Genomic DNA, 13,367 nt, shown 5'->3' with positions numbered 1-13,367 from the left:
CTAGAGCCGGCCCTGCCCCTGCACAAGTGTATGGGGCCTGCAAGGGGCCAAGACGCCTTGTACTCTGTCTTCCCTTGGCATCTGTGCATAGCGAGGCACAATCTGGGTCTGAGATGTAAATAGTGAGGAAGCTGTAAGCATCTACAAGGCTGCTTATAAGGTTCAGGGTTTTATGGGATTTTCCTTTCAGCTTATTAGTTTCTGTTTTATCTCAGAGGGATTCCATGTCTGATGAATGGCCATGGATTCTTCACTCCTCCTCAGAGCATAGTTATATTAGAAAGGCCATTCAGATGTTTTCATAATGATGTCTCGCTGGCCATTTGCAGATCAGCATGAATGATATTTAAATATAATGGGCCAAATCCATCATTGCCATAAGCCGGTGCAACTCCGTTGAAAGCCACAGTGAATTTGGCCAAGCAGGTTGTAGTTTATCAGTTTCGTTGACTCTAATTATCTCACATTATTTTTTTCCCTCTTCAACAGAAGTCAGATGTCCATGATAATGTTTGCTACAGGAACCAGCTATACCAGATAGAAAAATACAAGGTGAACCAAGATGCCTATGAGGTAGAGCTTTTTATGATGACACTTTGATACCGGACTGAATTTAAGAATTTCCCACTGATTGTGAATAAAATTGATGGGTTTCTGACTCTGCGGGGAAAACAGAAATAATTCCAAGCCCAGAGAAATAGGGAAACTTGCTTACAAGAGAGAAAGTTATCAAACGACTCATTTCAAAAGAATTGGCAGGGAGGTTTGGGCATCTTCATTAAAAAAGAAGTGACTGATCTGCTTGCACAGAACAAATGGACAGAAAGGTCAGAATAATACCCCCAACATGTAAGCCTAAATGTGAATCTCGGTGACAGTGAAGAATATAAGTTAGGGATGTGAATGTTCTAGACAGCAAATTCCACTTGTCCATTCAGGTATTCTGAACCCCTCAATTTGACTTTGAGAACATTCCCAACACTGATGAGTTCATAATAACTGCTAGTCACTAAAGCTATTGTGTTCCTCCTCAGATATATTCTGCTGTAATACAGACTGCATGGGGCTGTATGAAATTTTCTTAGGGATATAAAAAAAACACCTTAGCTCCTCTACAACATCTTCTAGCTGATTCTATCCAAGCACTCAGGGCCAGCTCCAGGCACCAACTTACCAAGCAGGTGCTTGGGGCGGCCACTTCGGAGAGGGGTGGCACGTCCAGCTGTTCGGCGGCAATTCGGCGGACGGTCCCTCACTCCTGCTCCGAGCGAAGGACCTCCCGCCGAATTGCCGCCGCAGATCGCGATCATGATCGCGGCTTTTTTTTTTTGTTTGTTTGATTTTTTTGTTTGTCTGCTTGGGGCAGCAAAAACCCTGGAGCCGGCCCTGCAAGCACTTCACAAGAATTTATAAATTAAGCCTCACAATATTTATGAGGGCTAGTCTCCCACTCCAAGATACAAGTAGCTCCCATTGAAGGCGATCGGTGTTGCATGTATCTTGCTGAGGAAGAATAGAGCTCTCTGGGATGTAGGAGTATTATCATCCCCATTGTACAAATAGGAAGCCAAAGAACCAAGGACTTAAGTAACTTGCCCCAGTTGACAGCCTTCACTGCATTTGAGCAATGTAACTCAAAAATTAGACAGCATTCAGCCCAGTTTCATTGACAGGCTGTGAGCAGAGCTGTTTGAAAAATGGGTATTTTTCTCTATGAAAAATTTTGGTGAAGATTTTTTTTCTTCAAGTTTTTCAAGACTTGATTTAAAAAAAAATGAGAAAACTTGCAGTTTTAGGCAAGCAAAAGCCAAAAAATGTCATCCCAAACCCACAACATATTTGGTTTTGCATCAATGTTTAATTAACATTTAGGAGAAGTGTTTCAGGCAGGGCCGGCCCTACGTGTTTGGTTGCCCAGGGTAGAAAACTGTGGTGTTCATCACTTCATTCTGCACACCCCTCTCCACCCCCGCCAAAAAAAAAACAAGCAAAAGGAAAAAGACAACAAATGGGGATTTGGCACTCCTGGATATTGGCTGCCCTGATCACCTGCCCCTCAGGCCAGTCCTGGTTTCACAGAAACACTGCTAGCCTGTTATATGCCCAATCCTACTATCCAGATTTCAGTGAGAGCTCTGTGTAAGAAATGCCTCTCTGGGCCTATCATTGCACACCACTGGCTTTGATGATTATTTATTGTTTGTATTACTGTAGTGCCTAGAATCCTGAGTCACATCACTGTGCTAGGCACTGTACAAATGTTCTCTGCCCTCAAGAACTGTGCTTCATCCTCGACCTAGGAGCATAAAAAAACACTATTGGTAAAAGCCACTCTGGTGTTATTGTGTTCTGCAATCTGCTAGTACTGTTCAGTCTGGAGATAGAAGACATGGGTCATGTAAATTAGGATGCTGACTGATGGGGAGTGCCTATACTCAATGGTTCCCTCTCAGTGGTCACAAAGATACTTTTCCATTCATTAGATAGAAGGTGTTGCCTGTCTCCATCCTTTTTGCCGGGGTTTTAAAGGAATCCACTCCAGATATCAGGGCCCCTTTGATTTTAGGATTCCCTTTTCCTTTCCTTTGTTTGCCGAAGGGAGGAATTACAGTGATGCAAGCATTATGCAGGTTTCATCTAACAACCATAAGATAAATGACAGTATTCCCAAAATATTACCTCTTTCTAAATCTGATTTTCAGAGTTATAATGGTGGTAGTCACTGTATTATTAAAAATGGTTTCCAAACCCAAAATTATATGGGCACATTTATATTGTGTCTGGTTTTGTTTGTTTTTAAAAAAATGCATTTACCAATTTAATAGACAAGTTGAATTGCAAGCCAGATGGAAGTATCAGGGCAAAGCACGTGCTGCATTTTATTTATATAAAGAGCACATACATTATTTAAAACATATCAGCTGTGGATAGATTGATCAAATATATTTCAAGATATGCCTGAGGGCTCTTTAAAACCAAATTCTTCCCTGTATACACCTGGGTTCCCCGTACAATCACTGGGAGCCACTTATGTGTTTCTGAGATGTGAATTTAGCTGTTAGCTTATTGTTTACATGTGTGTATTGTGTGTATGTATATGTATAATAATGTATTGTATAAGAACATATACTTGTATTTCTACACAAGAGAAATAAAACGTATTTGGCAAATAGTGTGTGACAGACCCAGACCAGTGGGGTACAGGAGTCTGGTAGAGGGCAAATATACTGGTCACTGGATGAATAGTCTTCTGTTCCCTGAGTGACCAGAGCAGGGGCTGCACTAGAGTAATCAGGAACCTGCTAGAATCAATTTCTGAGATGTGAATTTAGCTGTTAGCTTATTGTTTACATGTGTGTATTGTGTGTATGTATATGTATAATAATGTATTGTATAAGAACATACACTTGTATTTCTACACAAGTGAAATAAAACGTATTTGGCAAATAGTGTGTGACAGACCCAGACCAGTGGGGTACAGGAGTCTGGTAGAGGGCAAATATACTGGTCACTGGATGAGTAGTTTTCTGTTCCCTGAGTGACCAAAGCAGGGGCTGCACTAGACTAATCAGGAACCTGCTAGAATCAATTAAGGCAGGCTAATCAGGGCACCTGGGTTTTAAAGAGGAGCTCACTTCAGTTTGTGGTGGGAGTGTGAGGAGCTGGGAGCAAGAGGTGCAAGGAGCTGAGAGTGAGAGGGTGTGCTGCTGGAGGACTGAGGAGCACAAGCGTTATCAGACACCAGGAGGAAGGTCCTGTGGTGAGAATAAGGAAGTTGTTTGGAGGAGGCCATGGGGAAGTAGCCCAGGGAGTTGTAGCTGTCATGCAGCTGTTACAGGAGGCACTGTAGACAGCTGCAGTCCACAGGGCCCTGGGCTGGAACCCAGAGTAGAGGGCGGGCCTGGGTTCCCCCCAAACCTCCCAATTGACCTGGACTGTGGGTTCTTCCAGAGGGGAAGGGCTCTGGGCTGTTCCCCAACCCACATGGTGAATCTCTGAGGCAAGAAAATCCGCCAATAAGCACAGGACCCACCAAGATAGAGGAGGAACTTTGTCACAAGTGCAATGATAGAAACACACAGATTGTTTTGGTGTTACTTTTTAAATGGAAGTACATTTGCTTCTGCAGCCCTAAAAGCCAATTGCAACCAGAGAATTGATGTATGACTTCTATAAGAAAAATTAAGAACTAATGACATTGCTACCATGATTGCATATTTTGGCAGTATACGTTCTCATGGCTAAGGGGTCGCTGCTTATTCCTCTGAAGTCTGGTCTGCAGACAGATTTTGATGTATATCAGTATAACTATTTTGGTTAAGTGCATGATTTTTTTTTTTAACTGGAATAGCTATACTGGTACAGCCAGTAGTGTGGATGCAGTTATACTGCTATAGCTTCTTCACCTTCCCACATAGGAATAACTATATACGCCTCTATACCAGTATAGCTGTGTCCACACTAGGTGGGCTGTATCGCATTTACAATACCAGGATAGTTAAAACAGTACAGCTTTTGTTTGTGGGCAAGCCCTATGATATTGTTTTGAAGGTGGACATGAAAGCCTTCTTCTCTCCCTTCTTAAACTAAATTAAAAATAATCACTAGCTTATAACTAAACCTGTTTCTATAAGGACTCTTAACAAATGCTTTGTGATGGAGACATCATTTGGGTGTCTTTTCAGATTCTTTGGGAAATATCCAGTGTCCGTCCCCTTATTCACTCAAGAAGGAAAGGTTTACTTACAAACTAATCCTTATTAGGCTATTCGGGATCTCCCAATTTGACTGTGTTCTTCCACCACTGCTGCAAGTATGAGCATCCCTCTCAGTCTGCCTTTCAGCGCCAAAGAGAAACATGGGAGCACTAGTCCCTAGATAAATGATGTAGCTGTGTTGCCATGGAGATGCCATACAGACGTCTCCTAAGGTTCTGCAGCACCTGGCTGAAATTCTTCCACATCATTTTAGCAGCAATGTAAAAAATGCAAATGCAAGTGACTGTGGCCAGAGTGGTTGTGGCTCGTAGTTCCCAATATTGCTAGTGAGGAAGTATTGCAATAGGGCTGTAGCTGTTAGCATGGCAAGCCCCCTTTCCCATAGGGCTCATTGGAGGGGGAAGTTAGCAGCAAGCTCTGCAGTGGTGTCGCTATGAGTGCTGTGAACTGGTGTGCAAAGAGTTCCAAGATACAGATTCCCTACCCGCATAGGGTATTTTAAAGGCTTGTTTCATATTTATATTTAGCAGAGGTGTGTAGGCAAGCAAGAAGGGGTGTTGGAAGGACTCAGGGTATTGGGAACAGTAGTGCTAAAGTAAGGGTGCCCCATGTTCAGGATCCATGGAGGCTGGAATGGTTGTGATGCTCCCCATGCAAAGTAGCTGCCGCAGTCAGATTCAGGTTTGGAGGGAGCTGTAGGAATTCTAGCACAGGGAGATAGTGTTGTGGTCCTATCATAACAATAGACAAAGCCAATATAAACACCAGTTATCTTCTTTTTAAATCTATTGCTGGGATTAGCGGAGATTTTGGGGTTGAGGTCAGGACAGGAAATAGCATAGAATGAGGTAATGCCAAATATTCCCAAGTATACTGGTACAGCTCTTTCATTGTGTGAGCTGGATGTATACAGTATGTTGAAGGCTGAACATTTATAGCTCCTCTGAAGAAAATCTTCCTTTCCTTTTCAAAATATAATGGCATTTGGCACCTTGGGACTCAGGTTTTTTCTTTTTCTTTTTAGAGGAAATAGTCCTAATAAATTTTAAAAATAATTAAAAGACTATTTCCAGCATGTAGCCAGGGTGAAGTAACTCACTGATAACACAGGATGTGTGGATTTCCTTTTCACATGGGTACTTGAATCTGTACAAGACAGCTGTGTTACTGCTCCATGAAAATGTTACAGCAGCATAAACGTAATATAATGTCAGGGTCACTTGGAACATATTTCAGAGTAGGGCAGAGTTCTGGTTTAGCTCTGTCTGTTGTACCACTAGACTAAAAATAATTGCCGTATTGAAATGTTCTCGCTGAGGCTGTATCAACCAAAATGCAAATCCTTCCCTCAAAATACCAAATAGCTGTTGAGAGTCTTGATGGCCTTTTTGTGTTGATATTTCACCATCTGGTCCTCTCCTCACAAGTACCTTTAAAAAAATGCTTCTGAAAGAACCCCAGTTTCTGCTGGGCTTGGCATCATAGTTGCAGAGCCTCATGTAACTATTCAACGTGATGTGCAGGGAATTAACGGCACAACTCCCATTGACTTTATTTTTATGATCTATTATTTATATAGTGCCATGTGTGTGCATGGTATTTTGCAGACATGCAAGAAGGCCGGGTGTATCTGCTTCAAAGAATTGGCAGAATAGACCAAATGAGAGATGTGCAGCTAAAACCACATTCAATGGATTGTCCATGTAGGAGTTAATCTGATCGTTTGCACATAGTCCACAGCCTGTGTGAAAGAGGTTTTGTTGCTCAGTAGAGATTTCCAGAGATGCTTTAGATTCTAAGGGAGATCTCTTCTCCAGCCCTAAAAACGTCTCCTTTACAGCTTTTGTAATAGGTCATAAAGCCTAAAGAGTGCTGTTCTTCTGTGAGTCACTGATGCCCTTCCTCAGGAGTATTTAACCTTCCAAAGTTCAAAGGGCAGCGAGCATGGGGAAAAATTTGAGAGCTCCTTTTCATGGTCCATGGATGGCAACAATGAAGTAGCTGAGCCATTGGAATGATTAAAATGGACTTTGCCCACCTATTTTCCTAATGTGTTTCCTAATGTGTTGGTCTCAACGTTCTTTGTTGTAATAGCCCCTAGAAGATTTGAAACTAACTTCTGCTTCTTCATCCGAACTGGTTTTCCTCTGTTAAATGTGTGTACTGATTTGTTACTGTAGGGATGGCAATGAAATGAGTGCTCAGCTGATACCATTGATTTTTTTTATAACAAAATCTTAAAATGGGCCTCTTTTAGTTAATATTTTATCCATCAAAACATATATGTAAAGACTTAATGGGGAAAGAGCTCTGAAGCATTTGTTTAAAAAAAGACTTGTAGTTTCACAGGCTTTTCCGAATATAACAAAAACCTGGCTAAACAGAGAGTTTATAGCAGCACGAAGAGGGTTGCTTTAAAAACAACACATGACTTTTTTTTCAGCCCCCTCCACGCCTGCCCCCCTCCCATCCCCCCAAAAAAGAACACACAGGTCCAAAACTGGACCTGGCAAAGTCTTTCTAGGAAAAGTGTAAGATTCTTTTAGTCTAGCAACTCAATCTAAATGTGAATTGCAAATCTGGAGCCTGATTTTCCAAAGTAAAATAGAATCTGCAGCTTCCACTAAAATCAAGGGAGTGGAGGTGCTCTGTGCCTTGCAGAATCAAGCCCCTTGTGTTAAAAAAAATGCTAAGTCATTTCAATTTTAAAACCTAATTTTGAAAATTAGGGTGTTTTTACTTACCTTCTGAGTCCTAAAGCTCAGTATGTGCTTCCCACCCCCCACTGTCAGTTGATATAAAATCATTTGTTTTAAGATGTATGGATCTGTTTGTTTAAAGGGCAAACCCCCAATCATGCAGTGAGTGCCAGTCAGACACACAGAGTTCATTGCAGGATTGGAGCCTACGGGCTTAATTCTCGACTCTCGTTCATCTTGTGTAGACACCTTTCCATAACAGCTTTAAAATGTTACCAAATTTTAATTGCAGTGTTTTACATCCTGTTGGACTCATTTTTCACAGGTGTATGTGGCTATGCAGGATGCAAGACAGTGGAGTATCAGGCCCTGAATCTGCAGGATCAGGTCCATATTCTTCAGGTCTGGGCCCAGACAGACTGTAAATGACTTGGGAGTTTAAACTTCTTTAAAGCTTCATAGCTCACCTTTTAAAATGTCAGAGGAAATACAATAAGCAGAAATCAAAGGTCTTTTTTTAATGTTTAAATTTGGAGGCAAATTTCAGATGTGAAAGAGCACAAATCTTGCATGTTCTTACTTCAGCAAGCTCTCCTAGGATTGAGTGGCCACTGAAGAAAGAGCTTTTCTTTTGTTTGAGGTTCTGAAAACAATTTTCACACTGCATGAGTTTTCAACATAGATGAGAGCCATGAAATCATGTTTAACAGATCAGAAGAAAATGTTACACGGAAGATTTAGTTATTTTGAGTAGTCAGATGCATTCCCGTTAAATCTTTGAATTCAGCTAGATAAGCGGTGTTTTTATTTCGTTTTTTTTCTTAGGGCATGTAAACTTTCTAAAATAAACCAAACTATTTTTGTTTGTTTTATAACTTAAAGGACAAAAAGCAAAAAGAACAAGAAAAGAAAGGGGAGCTTCTCCACCGCCCAATCCCAAAGAAAATAGAGAAAAATTCACCTTCTTACAGACAGCCCTCCTGCCTTATCGCACAGATACAGAACCCCAAGGCACTGCTGAAAGAGAGAAAAATCACCAAGACTGGTGTTCCTGAGAAAGGTTAGTAAAAGAGTCGTGTGTGTGTGTGTGCTATCTACCACACGTAGAAGGAAGTTGTAAATAAGAGAGGATTGAACAGAAAAATCATGCTTTAAACACAATTCCCGAAAGACACAATGACAATTTTGGATAATCATGAACTCTTGGTTTTGTCTCTTCTGATTTGCCTTGTGATAGAGTTGCCATGGCTTTGTTTGAAGTCTTCCTTCCCCTACACACATAAATGCGTGCAAAATCACCTTTATTTTATACCAGCACTTTAAAAGCAACAGCACCCTCCCCAGCACCCGGCTGGTTTGGTCAGCAGATGGGTGAACCTGACAAAGACATTTCTTTCTGCTGCCCATGGAATGCAGTAGGAGTGGAGTAAAAGGAAGCAAGGAAAGCAACCACTGAGCCAGAGGAGGAGAGTTTTGGTAACCAAGAGCAGCTGGAGAAAACAGAGGGGAATGATTGGGTGATGAAGGAAGGAAAACAGCCAGCCAAAAGGGAAGGGGAGGGAAAACCCAAACCACAATAAACCCTGACAACAAAAACAAAGGGAGAAAGCAAAATATGTAAGAATAGGGAGAGAGGTCAGAAAAAGTGTTAATCATGCTGGAGGGGAGGCAAGCCGGGAGAGAGAATAGATGGGAGGGAGCACCGCAGGGTGTGACAAGACAAAGGAATTGAAGAGAAGAACATTCAATAAGGAAAATGGGATAGTGTGTATGTGGAGCAAGTACTGTGGGGGAGCGGCAGTGAGAGAAGGGAGTGAATAATGTGTTTGGGAGAGGTTAGACCTAGATGTTTGTGGAAACACACATACATTTAAACCTGTGTTTATCACATGCTTTCCAATAATCTGACATTTTATTCATTTGATTATTTAACTTTCGTTAAAAAAAATAAGAGTCCAATAAAGGACATTATCAGGCCATGGCATTATCTGCCATAAGGTAACAGTAATCCATTGGGCTGGTCAGAAATGGTACATATTTTCCATGAAAATGTTCAAAAGTAATGGCAAATTTTAATTTTGTTGAAATTTTTAATAGAATTTTTTGCAAATAAAATGATTTTTTCCATTTGTTTTCTTTTTTTCCTTTCTCCCTTTTTCTGAAACTAAAACTAGAATGAAAATTTTCCACTCACCAGACAAAGATTTTGACAAAAACTTTTGACCTGCTTCAGAAAGCAGATCAATCAGACAAAACCCTATCAGTGTGTCCCAGATGAAAGTCAACCCAAGTAATGAACATTCACCACCCACCCACAGATCTCAGCCCCTTGCCCACACGCCTCCCTTCCTAGCTTTCCAAGGAAATAGATAATAAGCTTTGCAGTGTGCCCTGAAGATCAGCAGACCTGAGCTATTTCAGACTAAGGATACTTTAAAGCTATGGGATCCCAGTCCTCTCTCTAAATCAAGGGGAATCCAGCTAAAGAGTCTCTGTGGATTGATTTTCACAAACACAATGGTTCTAGTTACAATCAATTCAGTGTAGGTAGATGCAAACATTCAGTAAAAACCCAGGAGATCTCCTGGTTGCACTGTTATTTTATTATTGGGTCAGATCATGAAAACCTTGTTCCGTTTGAATTCAGTCCGTTCTCAGGCAAAATTCCCTCTGAAGTCAACAAATGAAATTCTGCTTCCAGCTATAACTGTGTAAATCTGGAATGCAGTTATTCTATATATAGACCTGTGAAACTGAGGACAGATTTTGTCCAATGGGAGTAAATACTTCAGGGTTAACCTTATTATTATTACATGTATCTCTAGGCAGTCAATGGGTAAAGTGTTTAGTTCCTGCTAAGAATCATGCAATGCTCTAATAAGATTAAAAAATAAATAAAAAGGAAATATCATATTTCCTAGATTTTGCTCAAAAGTTCGTGATTAATTCAAACTATTAACACATCAGCATGTTGTTGCTTATTTCAAGCCCTCTTCTTACTGAGTCAATGCACTTGTCCTGCTACTGAGATCACTGGCAGGTAACAAACCCACAGAACAACCATGTAAGTACAAAATAAAAATCAGAGCATTAGCTCCAGGGCCACCCGGGGAGGCGGGGGGGGGGCAAGTGGGGCAATTTGCCCCGGGCCCCACAGGGGCCCTGCGAGCCCTGGCCCGGCAGCGGTCCAGGTCTTCAGAGGCATTTCGGCAGCGGGTCCTTCAGTGCTGCCGAAGACGCAGAGGGATTGAAGGGCCCCCCACCACCGAAATGCCGCCGCAGACCCAGACCGCCGCCGGGTGAGTACAAGCGCCGCAGCTCCCCCGCTTTGCCTCAGGCCCCCTGAATCCTCTGGGCGGCCCTGATTAGCTCCTTGATCACTGCACTGAGTATACGCCGCAGGGCCATTTGTTTTTTATGCTGCATCCATCCTGCCGGCTAAAACTTCTGTGGAATGTGAGGTCAAACGCCCTCTGCCCTAGGCCAGAGCAAGTATTAGGCCTTGGCTACACTTGCGGATTGCGAGTGTAGTCCACCTCTCCGAGGGGAATAGCTTGCAGCGCTGCGAGCGAGCGTGCAGCGCTGCAGGCACTGATTACACTGGCGCTTTACAGCGCTGCGCTCGCTGCGCTCGGGGGGGTGTTTTTTCACACCCCTGAGCGCAGCAAGTGCAGCGCTGTGAATTGCCAGTGTAGCCAAGGCCTTAGAGAATGTCATTCACTTTTCTGATTTCTTTTCCTTTTGTTCTGTAGATTCTACCGGTGGTTTAAGCCCTTACCACGAACCCATGGCAACCAAGACCGGTTGTGTCACTTCCTGTTCTCTGGAATATCTTGAAATCCAGCCACCTCTTCCAAGGACACCTAGACTCCTTAAGAGGCAAGAGTCTCCTCAGCAAGAGTCTGCAAGCATCAGAAGTCAGACAAAGGATGCTCCTTTGATCCTAAATATTGTGCATTCTTTTGAATCTGTTGATAGAGAGGACCAAATAGACCAGATTTCCCCCTCTCACCAGTATAGAATTTTAAGTTCACCAGTGAATTTTGGTTATAAAAGCTCAAGTGAAAGGACACTGTCTCCACTTCTTCAGCCTGGAAGCGCATCTCCTGCCAAAACTCCAGTTCATGGGACTCAAGTCTCTTTCACATTTGAAGAAAAGACAAGTCCTTTGAGAGAAGAAGTCATGTCTCCCACTCAGCCAGCTTCAAATAATCTCTCCAATCCTTTGGGGAGCCCTAACTGTGTTAAAAGCAGAGGCAGATTCCCCATGATGGGGATTGGACAGATGTTACGGAAAAGGAATCAGACCATGCAGTCAACCACTGACAAGTCGCTGGAAGCAAGAATGCCTCAGTTGCAGCAATTGAATCCAGCACAGATTTCATTTAATGCACCAGATGCTGTGAACGGCCAGTGTTAATCTGACACTTTTGAAAGCCGGGATTTGCAGTGCTGCTTTCTAGGGCTTCAAATGTTATAGAAGAAGAGAAAACTGCAGGCATGTTGGTCTCCCTATATAATATATTATAGCAGCCAGCCTGGCAAATCAAAGGTCTGCTTGTAATGTTCTGATGGGTTCTAGTTATTGAAATTGAAAGAAGAGGGCCTCACTTATGCTGTTAAGAAAATTTAGCAAAGGTGACATTCATTTGGTTTGACTCTACAGTGAAATGTGTCTTAAAAGATCTACTGAAAATCTGCATAAGGAGATGCTATACTCTAGTATTACATTAAGATTTTTAGCCTCAAAAGAAGAGCAAGCATAACAGCTTGATTCACCAGTGTTACCTGCATTAATAAACTTGCCCTTGGCTTTCTGCTGTCATGACTGCTGGTCCCAGCTAGAAACTGTGATTGAGACTACAGTTGGTCTCGTATCGTACTGACACAAGTATTGTTCATGTGGCTGAAGAAGAAGGAAAACACTAGAGATTGTATTGCTGAGACCAAGAGCTACACTTCTAATTCAAGAACAGGCTCCATCAAGAAGGAAAAGCAGATCAGTGGGAACTTGGATAACAGCATGAGTTCTAGACATTCAGAGCAAGTGAAGGCTTTGATTGTCAAAGCAGATTTTACTGTTAATCTTACAAACTAGATAATAGTTGAATCTTTTTTTTTTTCTTAAAGAAAATGTTCATTTTATAGGAGATGTTACGGAAAAGAAACATTGTTTTAAAACTAGTTTGGTCAAATTGACATTTTCCTGCTCGACTCATAAGACAGGTCTGCAAGTGGATGATTAAAACAATAGTCAAAACTGCAACTTGGTCATTTAAACAATCCAGTCACCTCTGACTTTTGTATTTGTACTAATTCTATGGAAGACGTAATGGGAGAATTGCATTAACCTCTGTTTTAGCAAAATAGCATACATGACCGTACATGAAGGCTTCTCTGAGAGACTGCAGTAAATGTAAAAGCATTAAAAGGACACACCAGTGCCATTTCAGACTGCAAGAATGGTAATGCAGTGGGTACCAAAAATTTAGTAGTATTCTGAGCTGTGAAGATTAACTTTCCTAACAGGCAACATACTCTGCACACTGGCATTCTTTTTCTAAGTAAACAATACATCTGAATAAAGGGGGTAACATTTTTGGTTAATTTTTTTGCAAACCATTTGCTATAAAACTTAGACAGTTTAACCAAAGACTATTTTGTGGTTTGTCTGTACTGTGCTTGCATATGAGTTGTGTGTACTGGACTGTTTGATAACTTTATCACTAACCCGGGTCAGTGGCAGGTAACCACCAATTATGTATGTGCTTCTCCTTCCCCCAACCCCTCCACATATAGTCAATAGGTTTTAATGCTTTTTTAAAAGACAAAGCAGAAAAAATAGCAAAAAAAATTGGCTCACGGGATTGGTAATGAAATATGGGGACCTTCATCTCAAGATCATCATTTTGAATCCAACCCATATCTTCTTGGCCATAATTATTATTTG

The 13,367-nt window shown here is 41.7% G+C and overlaps 1 protein-coding gene across 1 annotated transcript in view; it reads left to right on the top strand.

The window, feature by feature from the left end:
* The window catches only part of LOC112105687 (hormonally up-regulated neu tumor-associated kinase), a 75,657-nt gene extending 63,643 nt beyond the window's left edge, over window positions 1-12,014 (top strand). The window contains exons 8-10 of the mRNA XM_026652245.1: window positions 490-573; window positions 8,300-8,477; window positions 11,170-12,014. Coding sequence (XP_026508030.1) covers window positions 490-573; window positions 8,300-8,477; window positions 11,170-11,837 — 930 coding nt within the window. The 3' untranslated portion in view covers window positions 11,838-12,014. The remainder of the gene's footprint in view (window positions 1-489; window positions 574-8,299; window positions 8,478-11,169) is intronic.
* The last annotated feature ends 1,353 nt before the right edge of the window (window positions 12,015-13,367 follow it).

The sequence above is a fragment of the Terrapene carolina genome, unplaced genomic scaffold, assembly GCF_002925995.2.
Source record: "Terrapene carolina triunguis isolate 2854851 unplaced genomic scaffold, T_m_triunguis-2.0 Scaffold31, whole genome shotgun sequence".
Classification (NCBI taxonomy): domain Eukaryota; kingdom Metazoa; phylum Chordata; order Testudines; family Emydidae; genus Terrapene; species Terrapene triunguis.
The sequence above is the reverse complement of the archived record's forward strand: the minus strand, read 5'-3'. Positions and strand labels throughout refer to the sequence as shown.